Raw genomic sequence first — 15,111 nt, forward strand, 5'->3', positions numbered from 1 at the left:
GCTTATTCAATTAAAGGAAGGATGGGATAAGCTGGGTAAGAGCCTATCTGACCTATTCAATAGAAGTAAAGCTTGCCAGAGCTGCCTCCTTGCTTACCTATTCAGTAATCACGAAGCCGGGCTCATAACCTGTTGAAGTTCTCACTCTGTGGTGTTGTGCATTATCCTATCTAGGTTTTCTAGTAACTACCTAAAAGGGATTTCCTGTGCTAAGGCACAGGAAATCAGGGCACGTAACGCGCCAGAGTGGCGCTAAGCCGCTTCGGGATTTGGTTGCGCTGCCCTGCGAGGAGGTTGTTAGCCATACGGCCGTACCAGCGTTAAGCTGTGTTGCTCGACAAAAGACATGACACGACGATGAGACTATGATGCATGATTGGCTTATAGGGGCAGAAGGAAAAGGTGACTGAGCAAGACCTGAGCAACCTGAGCAACCTGAGCAGCCTGAGCAAGTGGGTGAGCAAGCTGCGCCGAGGATGAGCCGAGGATGGATAGCGCCTGAGCAGGGCGGCGATGCTGACTAACCCGATGGAACTTCACTAAAAAAAAATCTGATAAGATAATACCCTTATAATCCATCATACTACGCGTGCATGTGGCAATAAACTTTAAGACCTAGGCTTCAAAATCCCTAGCTGAGATGTCTGTTTCAATATCAGGCCTTCAGATATATATGAGACAACCGGTGAAGCGACAAATACTCTAATGAATACTAGTAGTCTCATGGAAAGTTTCAAGAGCAGTCTCGGATTTGTTCCGGCAGGCAAACCTATACGCAAGTTTTAAACCGTCTTGCAAACAGCCGTGCATGTCATCCACATTATTCTGGTGTAGGCTTTGGGCTCTTGGGAATTATTATGATCTTCAGATCGAAGCTGCATTCACCCATGTGTATGTAGCCTTGGTATGAGGACTAGCTCCTAGCTATGATACTCACTTAAAAGAAGGCTATCGGATTGAAACCCCCCCCCCCTGCGTCTCTGGTACCAAATCTGCCGCAGAAGATGAATTCAATGCTGATCATGATCAGTACATAAATTTGCAGAAGCGCTGTTGGTAATGGGGTGAATGACTCTTCCTTCGCAATCATCTCCAATATGCAAGTTATAACCAAAGTGGTACTATATACTATCACGCTTTCCTTCACGCATGAACATCTTTTCCACACCAATTTGTGACTACCTAGTTTTTCTTGCTTGAGATCTTCTTTTGCCTTACCTTCTATATTGCTGACATTCCAACAAAAGCATGCCGTGTCTAGGTTGCGGTAGGCACCTGAAGTACAGGGAATTTTGTGATTGCATACTCCAGCTGATCAAGCGTAATCAACCACAAGTATATGGACGCGCTTCCCGAGAGGTCGAAATGGCCCCAGTCAATGATACCGGGAGCGGACGTTCAGAGGGTGCACAGAGGTCTCTCAATGAGCGCAACCCCGAATGCATTGGTAAGCTCCGCGTTTCCTCCCATCCAAATCCCGCAAGAGTTCTCATCCACTTAAAATAGACCTACGCTATCGGAGAGGGCATTTGGGCGAGACGGTGACCAGCCCGCCCCCGGTGGTCTGCACGACTGACCCGCCCACCCCTCATGTTCGAGGCACCATACCGGTCACAAACCTGGGTTTGAAGCAAAAGCAAGGGCCATCTTTGGCCATGCGTCGAGCTCATGGCCGCCGAATCGGCTTCAGTTATGAGGTACCAGTGTTGATTGCTCCCAAGGAGGATGAGGATGTCAGAGGGACTATGACACAGTTTTTAGAGCATGTCAAAAATAGGCACAATAGATTGCTCCCCTCTCAGCACCCTCGGATGACGACCACGTATATTTTTCGACCTTGGATGCCGCCAATCTGGCTCCGAGATACGTCCACGTGGGCTACAGAAATTGACCATGATGTACCGCCCATGCCTGGAGTACCCCGTGAGTCAATTCCATTCCTCTAAAGCGCTTGCACGTCTCACAAGATGAACTAGGGCCAGTGCAAATTTGTTCACCAACTTTTGTGGAAAATTTAGAGAAACCCTGCCCGTGGCAGGAACACATAAAAGCAACATGGACGCATCTTAATCAGCATTACCAGGTTCAGCCATACGATTTCAGATCGTTCATCCACGTCAGACCAGATCCTGCTTTAACGACTGCAGAACTTAAACGACTCGCTCAAGCTGTCATTCACTTCGATCAGGCTTTGGAGATCTCAATGCCTTATCAGCGCGACGTAACAAACCGGCGGAGGATGAAGGGAAACTGGAGGGACAGTCCTGGATTAGCGAACAAATCTCGTTCGGAGGCTATTGCTGCGATTGAGGATGCACCAAATGCGACACAACTTGGACTCATGCTGCATGGGACAGATTCCCAGTTCTATCAATGGTGTTTCAGTGGTATAGCTGGCGGCATTGAGGTCTGCAATCCCAGGGAGATCACTGTGGCCGAGGATGCCGTCCAATGGGTCGACTTTGTTCTCTCCTTCGTCCAGGGTTCTCTGGCATGCCGGAGTCGGGATAATCTAGAGAGATTTCCTCCCAACCACGAGGGACTTGCGCATTTCTTGTCTGGAAAGTGTCCGCCGGCTGGTGCCACCGTTTTACCTGCATCAAGAAGACGGTACGACTCGGAAAGACGGTAGTACCAAGCATTCACGAGATGTACATGATCAGTCTTGTCGATAACCGATCAGTTCCCGGAAATCGCTCACAATGTGCCGCTAACGTTTGGCAACTGGCAACTGGAAACTTGACACTTGCCGCCACCCTATTTCTGTTCCTCTCCATGAAGTTTTGACCAAGAAGCTTGATGTCTCAGGTACTGCCTTGGCCCCGCCCTTGATAGACTTTCGGCATCCATACCACAGGCAAATTACTCAACGCAGCAGTACAGAGAGCGTCAAAAGAGGGACGGGCAAGTTTTTATTTACCTGTTAGAACGATTGATTGATTTATTGAATAACCCGTTCCGGCACCCCATGGGGGGTAAGACCGGCCAGGCCAGTAAGACCTATGCGCGGGTGCTCTGTAGGTGTGGAAAGGGGGGCTTTTAAGCTTGTGGGGCAGCTTGTCTGCTCTGAGTATTGCAAATCCTTGGCGTAACTGCTGATGCTGCTTTCAAGGACTAAATGGTCATGTTCAGTATATACTAGTGATAACGTTTTCAATTTTAAAAACACATAAATCATGAATTTTTAGTAAGAATCTAAAGAAAATCGATTATTAACATCTTACTTATTTCAAGTGCTAGAAATTTAAACCCGGCCCGTGTAGCAGCTCTTTGCCGCTTAGCGTAGGATATATAAACCTTTACCGAAACAGATCAAAGTACAAGTGTATTTAAGTAATAACTAAAGACAGGAAATTAAACGGTGACCTAGAGTTCAGTCCCGTGGGAGCTTAAGATGGAATTTTATCAAACTTCGAATTTTTTTCAAGATCTAAGATGACAACGCACATTAATTTAATAATCAATGTATACTAAAGAACTCTCTTACTTTTTGTTTTTTATAATTATTATGTCTTAAGAGTTTTTGCTGTGTTGATTTGCTGGTAGAACGAGGCAGGTGACTTCGCATTTCATATGTCTTTTTGGTGGTAGAAGTGTTGTTGAGGCTTCCATCTGCCTGCATGGCCAGGGATGCCTTACTAGTAAGTCGCAGCTGGTTGGGACGCAAAGCCATTTTAGATCATCGACGACAGAAGAAAGCAAGAGATCGAGCGTGCTTGGTTTGGAAGTTGTTGGTGCATGGCATGGAAAGGTTTGATTGCTTATCTGTGTTGATATGCCTAGTCATTCTCCGGGCCGATTAGGTCAATAATATATGAAACTGCGTATCAAGAAGAAATACATAAGAACTTGAGAAGCAAATTGGTTGAAGCGCAATTCTTGTGCATTCGAGAAGTCTTTGGCTCCAGAGTACATCGATAGAATTGGAGATAATAGTACATGATTGTAGACTCCAAACTATGCGTGACACCCACCTACCCGCTGATGATTGGAGATGTGATCAGTCTCCTCTATGGCTTCTTTTTGCCCCATCTCGTGAAAAGAATCAACGCCAGAGAAGAGAGAACAGGAAATGGAGATGGTGAATGAGGATTAGCAAGTGAGAGGTCACATTATGATCGCCGGAACTGCAGACCGGGTTAGCTATGCTCAAATCTGGAAGAATGGCAAGTTTCTCACCATCAACGTTCTGCTTGATGGTCTTATGCGGCAGAATACTTCCACCATTCACATAAACCTCATCACCAATCGTAACATCATCTCCCAGCACTGTGACATTCTCCAATCGAGCCCACTTCCCTACCGAGCTGTTCCAACCTACTATCGTACTCTTGACCCATGCGTGATCCTTGACTTTGCTGTTCTCCAACAGAACACACCTCTGCAATCGTACACCATCTCCGATGACGACATTTGGGCCAATCGTAACATTCGGGCCAATGCGGCAGTTCTTTCCGATCTTCGCTGACGGGTCAATAAGGACATTCCCGCCGTGGACGTAAGGTAGCGATGCAGGTGTAAGCTGCTTGCTGCTGCGCTTCGCTAGTGAGCCGAGGTATAAACATGTTCCGCTCAGGAAGTCTTTGGGTTGTCCAACGTCCATCCAGAATCCGTCGAGGTCAAAAGAGTGTAATTCACCGTCCTTACATATCGCTGGGAACGTCTCTTGTTCGATGGATGTCGGTCTCAAATCTATCCTTTTCAAGACGGAGGGGTTCAGGATGTAGATGCCGGCATTGATTCGATTTCCGACGAATTCGACAGGTTTTTCGACGAAGCGGTCGATCCTGCTGGGATGGGAGGGTTTGTGCACCACCACGCCATACTTGCTTGGTTCCTCCACTTTGGTGACGACGATTGTCCCCTCTTGGCCGTGGGATTTGTGGAACTCGGCTAATTCGGTGAAAGGAAAATCACATATGACATCGCTGTTCAGGACGAAGAAAGGGGAGTTGTCTTTGCCTAGGATCTTCTCGGCCAGTTTCAAGGGACCAGCCGTACCTAGTGGTTCGGTCTCGACTGAAAAGGTGATGTTGACACCATACTTCTGCTCATATCTCTTGAGGGCGGCGGTCATGACATCAGGGCGGTAGTTGACTGCGAGTACGATATCTGTTGCGCCAGCTGCTGCTAATGCTTCGATCTGATGTAGGATCATGGGCCGATTGGCGAATTCAACCAGAGGTTTAGGGAGGGTAAGGGTTAACGGGCGCAGACGGGTGCCGAAGCCGCCGACAAGGATAAGAGCTGAAGAATTCAGTGAGTCGCAGTTCGTCATAAAAGGGATTCTTAAGTGTACCTTTCATGTTGACTCTTGAATGCGTCTAGGGCGAAGCAAGCCTTGATGAGGGTAACGTCTTCAGCGGAAGGGTGAACGAAGGCGTGCGTGAATGTTGAATAGATTTAATGAAAGTAGACTGACCAGTCTGAAAGGCGACGGGGAAAAGTAGTCTTTGTCAAGTCAATGGTTCAATTGGAGTTGTATGTGTTACAGTCAACCCTTGAACAGGTGTCTTTTTGAGATTCCTTCTCCGCAGCGGAGACACCCATGCACACACACTATCATCTGCAGTACCTCGTGACGGTCCCTGCCCCTTTACTAGTATATCCTTGTCTCGAAGAAGTCCCTACAGTTTGAGCCTCCTCAGGGCACAAGCCACATCCCCTAACTAGCTCCTTGGCCGACTTTCCTGTATGATGTAGGCAAGGAGCAGCTCTTACATACTAGTAGTACGCGGTGAATCTGAAGAATGAGATGAGAAACAACGAACAAAGTCTTAGCACCTACTACTACCGCAGCAATGGAGCAACATCACGACACATATCTTGACAATTTGCTCTGTGTGTATCGTAAGAATGCAGTCACCACATCCACCCAAAGAATAGGTAATCAAGCACCACACCTCCTACCAGATCTCGCCAACTCGGCTGGTGATGGTTGTAAACTCTGCAGACTTTTCAAAACTATTATGCTGGAACAATACCCCATCGTCTTCGCCTGCTCTGGACGAGGAAGAGGGCTTTCTCTTGCAAGGCGATAACGAAGATATGTCCGAGGAAGCTGAGCGCCGTAATTTCTTCGTTGCATCCCATCACGGAGAACTTGATATAACATCTGCTCCATTTGAGGAGGGCTTGGAGAGTCTTTCTATTTGTACGACGCACAAAAGCAAATATCGACCCTCTGAAAGAAGTCTGTCCTCATATCTCGGTTTACGTGTCATCTGGTTCGTATGTGGTTGGAAAAGCGACGACAATCTCCAAACCAATTCTTGAATTACGCAGCTAGAGAATGCGGCTATGTGAGGTATTGTGGGAAGATCGATGGACGCATATACAGATATCTCGCTTGCTAGACAACGGATAGACGACTGTATTCGGCACCATTCTAACTGCTCCCAGGAACAAACATACCAGCTTCCTACGCGAGTCATCATAGTAGGCTCCACTAACAGAAAACGGGAATCGCTATTTACCGAATCTAAGGCCAGACAGGCCGGTATGTAGCTTTGAGTCACTGCTGGGGTACTAGCTCCGAGCCAGTATTCACTACGACGTCAACATATAAGCAAAATATTAGCAGTATGCCATTTGAAAGCTTCCCAAGAACGTTTCAAGATGCTATAACAATTACTCGTGCGCTCGATGTGCCTTATCTGTGGATTGACTCTCTCTGTGTATCATACAATGTTCACGGGAAGACTGGGAGCATGGGTGCCAGAGGATGCCGGGAACATACGGAAATTTAGTGGTGACCATTGCTGGTCCTGCCGCTGCAGATTGTGGAGCAGGATTTTTACACCGGCGGATCATGGCTTGGCGGACATCAGATGGCAATTAAACAACCGCACGACGCATTGCGAGGTGATGTTGCAATCCATTGGTGCCATACTCATTGGGTCTGAGCCTGAAGACGACTCGACGCCGAGCAAAAAGACCTGGGTGTTGCAAGAGAGACTGCTTTCGGCACATGTGCTGTACTGTGGAACGAAAAGAATGTATTGGGAATGCTTTACCGATCGATGCTACGAAGATACTTATGCATAACTCTGAAGGTGTCTCATCTGATCGAGAAAACATCACTTGATACATTGAAGAATCGGCCGTCGTGATGGATCTTCTTCTAGTATTAGATTATGAGCACTTACACAGCTACTACGCCGAGTTTCAACAGCGACAGATTCCCAGCGCCTGCAGCATTGGTAAGTGTCGTGCAGCTGAAAACTGATAACGTCTATATGGCGGGATTGTGGAAGACCGACATGTGCAGAGATCTAGCATGTTTGAGTCGCGGGAAGGACCTAGGCACAGCGGTGTTGGCGACTATATCCAGTATACCGCACCTTCCTGGTCTTGGGCTTTGGCAAGGACTGCTACCACTTATGCGGATTATCATAGTTATGAGGCCCCCAAAGCAGCAGCTCAACTCCTCGATGTTCAGCTCGAGCTAGTAGGTCCCGAAGCGCTTGGGCAACTCAGCGACGGGCTCAGCGGCGGGCACGTTGAAATTCGAGGGATGGTCGCCTTTGGTGTCATCCGGATACGTCCCCTTGAGATGCGCCTGAAGTCAATGATATATTCTTCTTTGATGATACTGATGACAAAGACGATGAAAGTGATCAAGAAGCCAACATTCTAGGGAATTCTGATTCGGATGATGCTCGAACCTCAGTCATAATCCATGGAAGCCAGACAGATTCCGCCCAGGCGGAGGATCTTTTCTAGTACCCCATGTTCGTACAGGCACTTTCGGGAATGGACAATTAACGTGGGCAGCTCCGGTGGTTAAGCCGCTTCCGACCCTTGGTGATGGCTTCTGGCGGCGCATTGGTCTCGTTGAGGGGACGTTCGATGATTTTCCGACATCAACGTCCTTGATCAAAGCATCTCATCAGGCCACGCTAAAGATATATTGATCGCAAAGTACTGAGGCCTTCCTCTTTCTTTTAGCTCTTCACCGCTGAAAATGGGACGCCTATGCAGTCATAACAACTGATATAAGCACGCCCTTACCATGCCTGCGAGCCTGCGAATGAGTGAAGTTCTGACTTCATTGGGCAAATTGGAGGTGAATAGGTTGGTAGGTTCGCATATCGTCCAATTCTGATACGTTCAAGCAATACAGAGGACACTGATCGCTCACGGCACACCTGCCTCGCGAATGCTTTTCCCAACATCGCTCGTGGTCACGTGCCACGAACTCAGTGCGACACTGCCGAGGTATACCACTAGCATTAATCAGCCTCAGGCTCACCCGCCGCCAGAGCAGCATGGCTCTAGGTCAGTAATATCTATTGTGTATCGGGAGGGAGACGAGCTCGTCCCACAAAAGCGGTGTCAGGGGAGTTCTCTGGTACCTCATCGCTTACAAAGTCCGTCAGCCATCGCTTTACCCTCTTTGCTTTCTCCATGACTGCATCTGAGGCATCCGACTCGGCCAATGCCCTTGAAGAAAACTTTCCGCCTGGGTCCGTGTCATCAAGCTTTCTGCGATATAGTAAGTTCACCTTTGTGACGTCTCTCCTCAAACTTTGCCCATGTACTCTTCCCTGGTAAGCACAAAGAGCAATGTTCTGTAGCAGAACCACATCGCGTGGCCTGAGTCCTTGCAGCTGTATCTCGAGAGCACTTGGACGAAGCAACCCTTCGGTTGTGTTAGCCTTATTTGAGAGCCACATAGTGATCTCGAAACCGGCTCTGGTCTCGTCTCCCACCAGCATCTCTAGTAGCTGCATCTCCCGCTCCTGACCCCAACGACGGCCCACCATGACTGACCGAGGTGATGGGAGGGCCATAACACCAACAATAAGGTTGACAGTCATGGTCTGAGGCTCGATGCTTCGAAGGTACGCCGCAGATGGTATGTCTTTCACGGCATTGAGGTGTTGGGGTGCTATCATAAATGATGGAGAGGTGTGTAAGATCGAAGCAGAAGTGGATTGTGCTACTTGGGTCCTTTCTTCGCTCCATTGGGGACTCATCAGACTGGTGTTCTGGCTTTGAAATTCAGAGAGCTGAGAAGTGGTAAGGTCCCCTTGAAGGGCAAGAGATTGATCGTAGAAATCATCGAGAGTCTCTGCTGCCGTGTGCATCGAGGCTGTAGATGGATTGGTATTTGTTAACACGCTTTCATTCTGAGAAGGTGGTCGGTCAGTCAGTTCCGCTGTGGTGAGAAAGATAGCTTTGCTTGAACCAGCCGGAAGCACGTCATCATGGAGAATTTGCGGATGATGATAGCCAGGCAACTTCCTGGGCAATACTACTCTCCATTGGGCAGAGAACTTGGGAGAGCTCTCTGGTGTTACTGGCTTGCCCATGACTTCTCCGGCCTCGACGTTTGGTATGCTGGACAATGCAGATTCATCCCACTGAAGGTCGCTCGGTGCAGGCGCACCAGTCAATATGATAGATCTTGTCATGGTAGTCAAGTTTTAACAACTACGAATGCAAAGACGGGCGTAGGCAAAGAAATGGAAGTGCACAGAATTGCAACCATACCAGTCAATAGAAGCAGAGATTCACCGAATAGAGATGGTGTCTGTATCTTGTACCACATGCTTTCATTTGGATGCATCTGCAAGATGAGCTTTACCTGCATGTAAGAGCATCGCTTGACTGACTATGTGTCCTGAGCACTTCCTAAGCTTAAAAGAGATCACCTAGGTACTGTGGTGGTTGCAGAAGTGAAGGCATCATTGATTGGAAGCAAGAGCGGTTGCCAAGACCGGCTCTGGACTAGCATTGAAATGGACTAGCTTGGAATGAATTTAGGGTTGGCAATTTTGGCACACCAAATGAAATTGTGCACAACGACCAGCCATTTCAACACCACAGCAATATCCCCAGTGACACCTTCATTGCTCTGGTGACGATCCCAAGTCGCAGGTATGTGCACGAAGCCTTAGATTCCAATAACAAGTTTGGTTTGGCCGCATGAGATGAGAGCATGAGATGAGAAACGAACAAAGACTCTGTGACTCCGCTCTCATTGGCTTCGATCAAATTACACATGCTATCTACCGAGAATCTTAGAAAATCATGGAAAACTTGCTAACTTTGTATTTCGAGTTCTTTTCAGATAGGCAATTATGGGTATCTCACGAGACTCCCGCCACAAGCGGTCCGCGACTGGTGCAAAACGTGCCTTCTATCGGAAGAAGAGGTAAGATATATAGCAAATGGAGGGTTAAGCTCCCAATTCTGACCATACTACTCTTTAGAGCTTTTGAGAAAGGCCGTCAGCCAGCCAATACTCGAATCGGAAATAAGCGCATCCATCTTGTTCGCACGCGAGGAGGCAACACAAAATACCGAGCGCTTCGTCTCGAAGCTGGAAATTTCTCTTGGGGTTCAGAAGGGATTGCTCGAAAAGTCCGTGTCATAGTGGTCGCCTTCCACCCTTCCAACAACGAACTCGTGCGTACCAATACCCTCACCAAATCGGCCGTCGTCCAGATCGATGCCGCTCCATTCCGACAGTGGTACGAGGCACATTACGGTGTACAGCTCGGTAGGAGGAGACAGGCTAAGGGACAGGAAACCGAGGAAAGCAAGAAAAGCAAGAGTGTGGAGAAGAAACATGAAGAGCGTGTGAAGAAGATGGGCAAGGTTGAGCAAGCGTTGGAGAAACAGTTCGAGGCTGGTCGGTTGTATGCTGTTGTCTCAAGCAGACCAGGACAGAGCGGGCGGGTGGACGGATATGTTCTGGAGGGCGAGGAGCTGGCTTTCTACCAAAGAGCTATTCGGAAGTAGAGGGTGGATAGTGGTGACGGTCTATGGCGTCTTGGATGGCTCGATGAAGAGCACGTGCGGCTCAGAGACGGCAGCATAACCAATACATCCTGTTGTCGACGATCGGACATAGCTCTCGTGCAAGTGCAACGTGTTGTCTATGTGCTCCCAGCTATAGAACATGGCATACTGGGAAGCTTAGCCAGGGGCATTTTCAGGCACATGCCACGCCAAAATATGACCCCAGCAGCTTCGCTAGCTCGACGAGGAGAACCTTGCCTGGAGTAGTACCATAATGTCCTTGTATCTGTGCAGAGGTGCCCAGTCTCCTGGATAAAGATGTATCTCCTACCGTGGATTGAAATCTGTTTGTATCGTGTTGGAGGGAGTGAATCGAGCTGTGCTTCAATCCGGAAGGAATGTCGACTTATTATCAGAGAAGGGGAAATCGCACGATACATCTCAGCCATTTCAAGCCGTATGTCCATTTTCCGCCCCATGATGTCTGCCCGTTACCCTTGGAGGAAGAGCATACGCATACGGATGGTTCAACGAGCTTTGGTGCCTGGGTGCCTGACATGTTGATAGAATAATTCGTGCATATGCTCTGGGATATTTGAGCGTGACGGGTCCCAGGCTCTTCGTTTTCCTTCGTGTTCTAAAACGCAAAGATACGACCATCGAAGAAAAGGCGCGATTGGTGAGCAATATCATATCATTCTTATTTCGCGTACATTGCAGTTCAAGCCTGCATCGTCTCTCTTGCGTATCTCCTACCTTTATGAACCCCCAGAAAGACCGAAGCAGCATCTGACAACTTCCAGCTCCTGAACATTCTCAGAGCGCCGACTCAAATCAACCGCTTTCCTACATCATGTGCCATTATAATTGGTGGTGCTACACTCTTGCCACGCATTGCTGTATCCATTCTATTGAGTTTGAGGAGGACGCTCAATCTCAGCGGCACTTATGGCCGTCATGACCTCCATACTCGATCAATCCGCATTATATGCACCTTCCTCTCTGCCCTCCTTGCCTTTACGCTTCTCAACCATGACGACTGCTGGAGCCGTAAACGGGCCAGTTCCCAAGGCCTATCTCAATTACCTGAACCACTCGATTTGCCTAGTCAACACCACCTCCCTACCCAGCTACCACCTCGGCTTGCAGGCAAAACAATAGATTTCACCCTCTTCACTACTACACGTGCCCTGTCAGTCCTGGTCATCACTCTCTGGACAGGCACGCAATCCTCCCGCTACCATCCCACCCACACGAATCCGCAATTCGCCAAATTCCTCACCAAAGCTGTCGACCCAGCCATATTCTCCCTCTCCGCCGCCCTGATAATGCACGCCTGGTTCTACCACCCCCACCGCCTCCCCCGAAGCTACAACCACTGGATCCACCAAGCCGCGAACATCGACCGGCGCTTCCTCCAGGCCCTCCGGCTTGCCAGATCCGGCGCCTGGCAATACGGCCTCAACAACAGCAGAACCAACCACCTCCTCCGCGGCGTGGCCGCAGACCTCCACCTCCCCGAATCCTACGGCGACCCGGCCCTCAGCATCCCCATAAAATGCGAACTCATCCACTCCGGCTGCGGCCCCTCCTCTGCGAACTGCACGCCCTCTGGCGCTTCTGGCGCGCCTTCCTCTTCGGCCTGAAAACCTACCTCCCCCTGCAACTGGCACTGCTGCTGCGCCTCCGCCTGCTCCGCCCACGCACCCTCCTCGCCTCCCTAACGTCGGCTGCCCGCTCCTCCGCCTTCCTCGGAACATTCATCTCCTCGTCTCTGCCTCTCCCGCACCCGGCTGGGCCCGCTCCTCTTCCCCCCCACCAATAATAAATACATCGCCATCTCCCCACAGACCTGGGACGCCGGCCTCTGCATCCTCGTCGCCTGCGTCCTCTGCGGATGGAGTATCCTCGTCGAGGCCGCGGCCAGGAGGGCCGAGGTGGCGCTGTTCGTGGCACCGAGGGCGCTGGCTACGCTGTTACCGCGGGGTTATGATGGGAGGAAGAGGTATAGAAGCAGAGATTCACCGAATAGAGATGGTGTCGCTGGGGAGGGGAAGAGGGTGAGGGGAGTGCTGGGTAGGGTTTTGAGGGGCGTGGTGGGGGAGCGGTGAGATGCGCCTTTTGTTTGGGAGGCTGTACATAAGATACGGGTTAGGAGGGCGCTGGTGCAGTCCGGAGGATTCATGTACATGTTAGAAAGTCGAATCAAAAGAATCAGCAGGCAGCATTTGTATGGTTCTCAGGCTTTTGTCTGACACTATCAAGTCACAACATCTCCCCATGATCAATGATGTTACCAAGAGCCTGGCTAACTCCTTCATGTCATGCGCTCGTCTGAGCTTGCAAAAGCGGACAAAACCCTCAGCCTTCTCACCAGCACCAGCACCGGCCCCCTACTCCTCCTCCTTCTTCGGCCTACCCCCGCCCAGGTATGCCAGCACGGCGTCATCCCCCACCCACCCATTCTCCAATAGAAGCTGATACGCATCTCGCTGGGAGATGCCCAGGGCGGCGCCGATCTCACGTGACAGCTCGATTTTCTTGGCGAAGCTTGGCGCGGAGGAGAGCTGGGGTGGGGCGGTGGCGGTGTTGGTGTTGATCATGCTGGGTGTGAGGTAGGAGGGGGGAGCCATGTTGCGGAATTGCTGGACAGTGGGCATGACGAGGATCTTCTCTGTGCTGGCGGGGTCGTCCATTCGAGCTCGTTTGGCGGGGCGGTCGGATGGCGATGCTTGGTCGGCTGTGGTGTTCATGGTGGTGGTGGTGGTGTTTGGGCTTTGGTTTGGGTTTGGGTGGAGGTTGAATGGGAAAGAAGCAGGGCTGAATGGGATGGGTGTGTTCATGTTCATCGGTGGCTGGAAGAGTCTCTGAGCAACATCGATCTCGGTCGCTGATGTGCCCATCACACTGTTGTTACTCAGGCTTGTTTGTGGGTTGATGGCGAAGGAAGCAAGACCAGGCACAGGAGGTCCGCTCATGGATTCCTGAGTGTCTTTGGGTTCATTCTCCATCTTGGGAGCTGGCTGTGATTGTTTGGTGCTTGCAGTGCTTGCAGTGCTCTTGCTAGCTGATGCTGTGTCGGAGTCATCGCCAGTGAGATCGATAGCCTGTTTCGGATTTCCTGCGGACGATGTCTGTAGACGATTCTTCTTCTTCTTGGTAACTTCTGAAGATGCCTGATGCTGACTTGGAGATGCCTGAGATTGGTTTGCGACAGCGTTGTCTGAGGACTTGTTGACCGCCTCATCACCGGGACCAGGCGGAACCTGTTTTGCTTGTTGCTTTTTTGGCGCCATCGAGAACATTCTGCCTGATGCGATAAATGCGGATAAGAGACTGTAATTGTGCAGGATGCTTCGCAAGATTTTTGCTTTGAGTTCGAACCAGAAATTGTATGTGGATGGTAAAGGTGCTGTGAGGGAGATCGGTTGGGTCTCCGTTAGGTAAACACCGCAACTTAAGCATAAGTGAATATCCAAGTAGCGCAGTCCGTTGTGTTCCTGCTGTCCTCTCTCTGATGTGTTAATCAAACACCAGCTCTTAAGACACCTAAGAGCCCGATCCTGTTGTCTGATATCCTTCACCCGTCCGCTCTAAGATTGAAACTGGAACATGTCACAAGGAAGACGAGAGACTACCAGGTTAGGAATGACCCATAAAGACGTGAGACTACCAGACCGGGAATGTACCCCATTTTGCATACCAAATTTGTAATCAGTAAGCGGGTTGACATCTGCGGTGTACAGTGTGCGACACCATTACCACGAGTGATACACCTCAAGTACTTGTGGCAGGTAGTGTTGTTAGGACCCCATTTTTGTCGTATCTAGCCTTGAAGAAAGTGTAACTCAGAGTGATTGTGTTAATCCCTTTCATTGCCGGATCTTTGACAAAGTCTGGATCGATGAAGAAGAAGACAGGCATATCGACCGTTTCCCCGGCGTTCAGCCTCTGCTCCTCAAAGCAGAAGCATTGTATCTTACTAAAATATGGAGCAACCTGGGCTGGTGTGACACCATAAGTTGCAACCCCAATAATATCCCCTTCACTCTTGTTTGTTGCAGTGAAGAAAGCCAAAGCTGTCTCACCCGGTAGAACTCGTACTTCCCGTTGCTGCGGTGTGAACTTCCATGGTAAGATGTCCGACACTGATCCATTGAAGGTGATCCGAAGACGGCGGGCATCGGTGACTGGCACTAGGCGGCGTGCTGGATCTTCACCAGATTCATGCGCCTTGACGGGTTGACCGTTCCACCCAGTTTGCTGACATATCTGTAACAGTCAATTAGCATTGGAATGGCTATGTGAGCACCATACTAACCATCTTGTACATTGGCACACTTCCATAAGCTAGAGCCA

The 15,111-nt window shown here is 49.7% G+C and overlaps 6 protein-coding genes across 6 annotated transcripts; 2 read left to right on the plus strand and 4 right to left on the minus strand.

Moving 5' to 3' along the window:
• Positions 1 to 1,365: 1,365 nt before the first annotated feature.
• Positions 1,366 to 2,632, plus strand: EPUS_08010 (uncharacterized protein; the record flags this gene model as incomplete). Its single annotated transcript, XM_007806326.1, has 3 exons — positions 1,366 to 1,447; positions 1,507 to 1,923; positions 2,148 to 2,632. 3 exons carry the CDS (start codon positions 1,366 to 1,368, stop codon positions 2,630 to 2,632), a joined length of 984 nt encoding a protein of 327 aa, XP_007804517.1.
• Positions 2,633 to 4,107: 1,475 nt separating this feature from the next.
• EPUS_08011 (Mannose-1-phosphate guanyltransferase) lies at positions 4,108 to 5,278 on the minus strand (the record flags this gene model as incomplete). Its single annotated transcript, XM_007806327.1, has 2 exons — positions 4,108 to 4,127; positions 4,180 to 5,278. 2 exons carry the CDS (start codon positions 5,276 to 5,278, stop codon positions 4,108 to 4,110), a joined length of 1,119 nt encoding a protein of 372 aa, XP_007804518.1.
• Positions 5,279 to 8,291: 3,013 nt separating this feature from the next.
• Positions 8,292 to 9,419, minus strand: EPUS_08012 (uncharacterized protein; the record flags this gene model as incomplete). Its single annotated transcript, XM_007806328.1, has 1 exon — positions 8,292 to 9,419. The coding sequence occupies one exon, from the start codon at positions 9,417 to 9,419 to the stop codon at positions 8,292 to 8,294; it is 1,128 nt and encodes a 375-aa protein (XP_007804519.1).
• Positions 9,420 to 10,088: 669 nt separating this feature from the next.
• EPUS_08013 (uncharacterized protein) lies at positions 10,089 to 12,398 on the plus strand (the record flags this gene model as incomplete). Its single annotated transcript, XM_007806329.1, has 4 exons — positions 10,089 to 10,162; positions 10,221 to 10,748; positions 11,368 to 11,431; positions 11,556 to 12,398. 4 exons carry the CDS (start codon positions 10,089 to 10,091, stop codon positions 12,396 to 12,398), a joined length of 1,509 nt encoding a protein of 502 aa, XP_007804520.1.
• A 747-nt stretch (positions 12,399 to 13,145) lies between these two features.
• On the minus strand, positions 13,146 to 14,048 carry EPUS_08014 (uncharacterized protein; the record flags this gene model as incomplete). The annotated part of the gene is made up of 1 exon (XM_007806330.1): positions 13,146 to 14,048. One exon carries the CDS (start codon positions 14,046 to 14,048, stop codon positions 13,146 to 13,148), a length of 903 nt encoding a protein of 300 aa, XP_007804521.1.
• A 481-nt stretch (positions 14,049 to 14,529) lies between these two features.
• Positions 14,530 to 15,085, minus strand: EPUS_08015 (uncharacterized protein; the record flags this gene model as incomplete). Its single annotated transcript, XM_007806331.1, has 2 exons — positions 14,530 to 15,024; positions 15,074 to 15,085. 2 exons carry the CDS (start codon positions 15,083 to 15,085, stop codon positions 14,530 to 14,532), a joined length of 507 nt encoding a protein of 168 aa, XP_007804522.1.
• Positions 15,086 to 15,111: the final 26 nt, after the last annotated feature.

Source organism: Endocarpon pusillum (assembly GCF_000464535.1).
Source record: "Endocarpon pusillum Z07020 unplaced genomic scaffold scaffold5398, whole genome shotgun sequence".
Lineage (NCBI taxonomy): Eukaryota > Fungi > Ascomycota > Eurotiomycetes > Verrucariales > Verrucariaceae > Endocarpon > Endocarpon pusillum.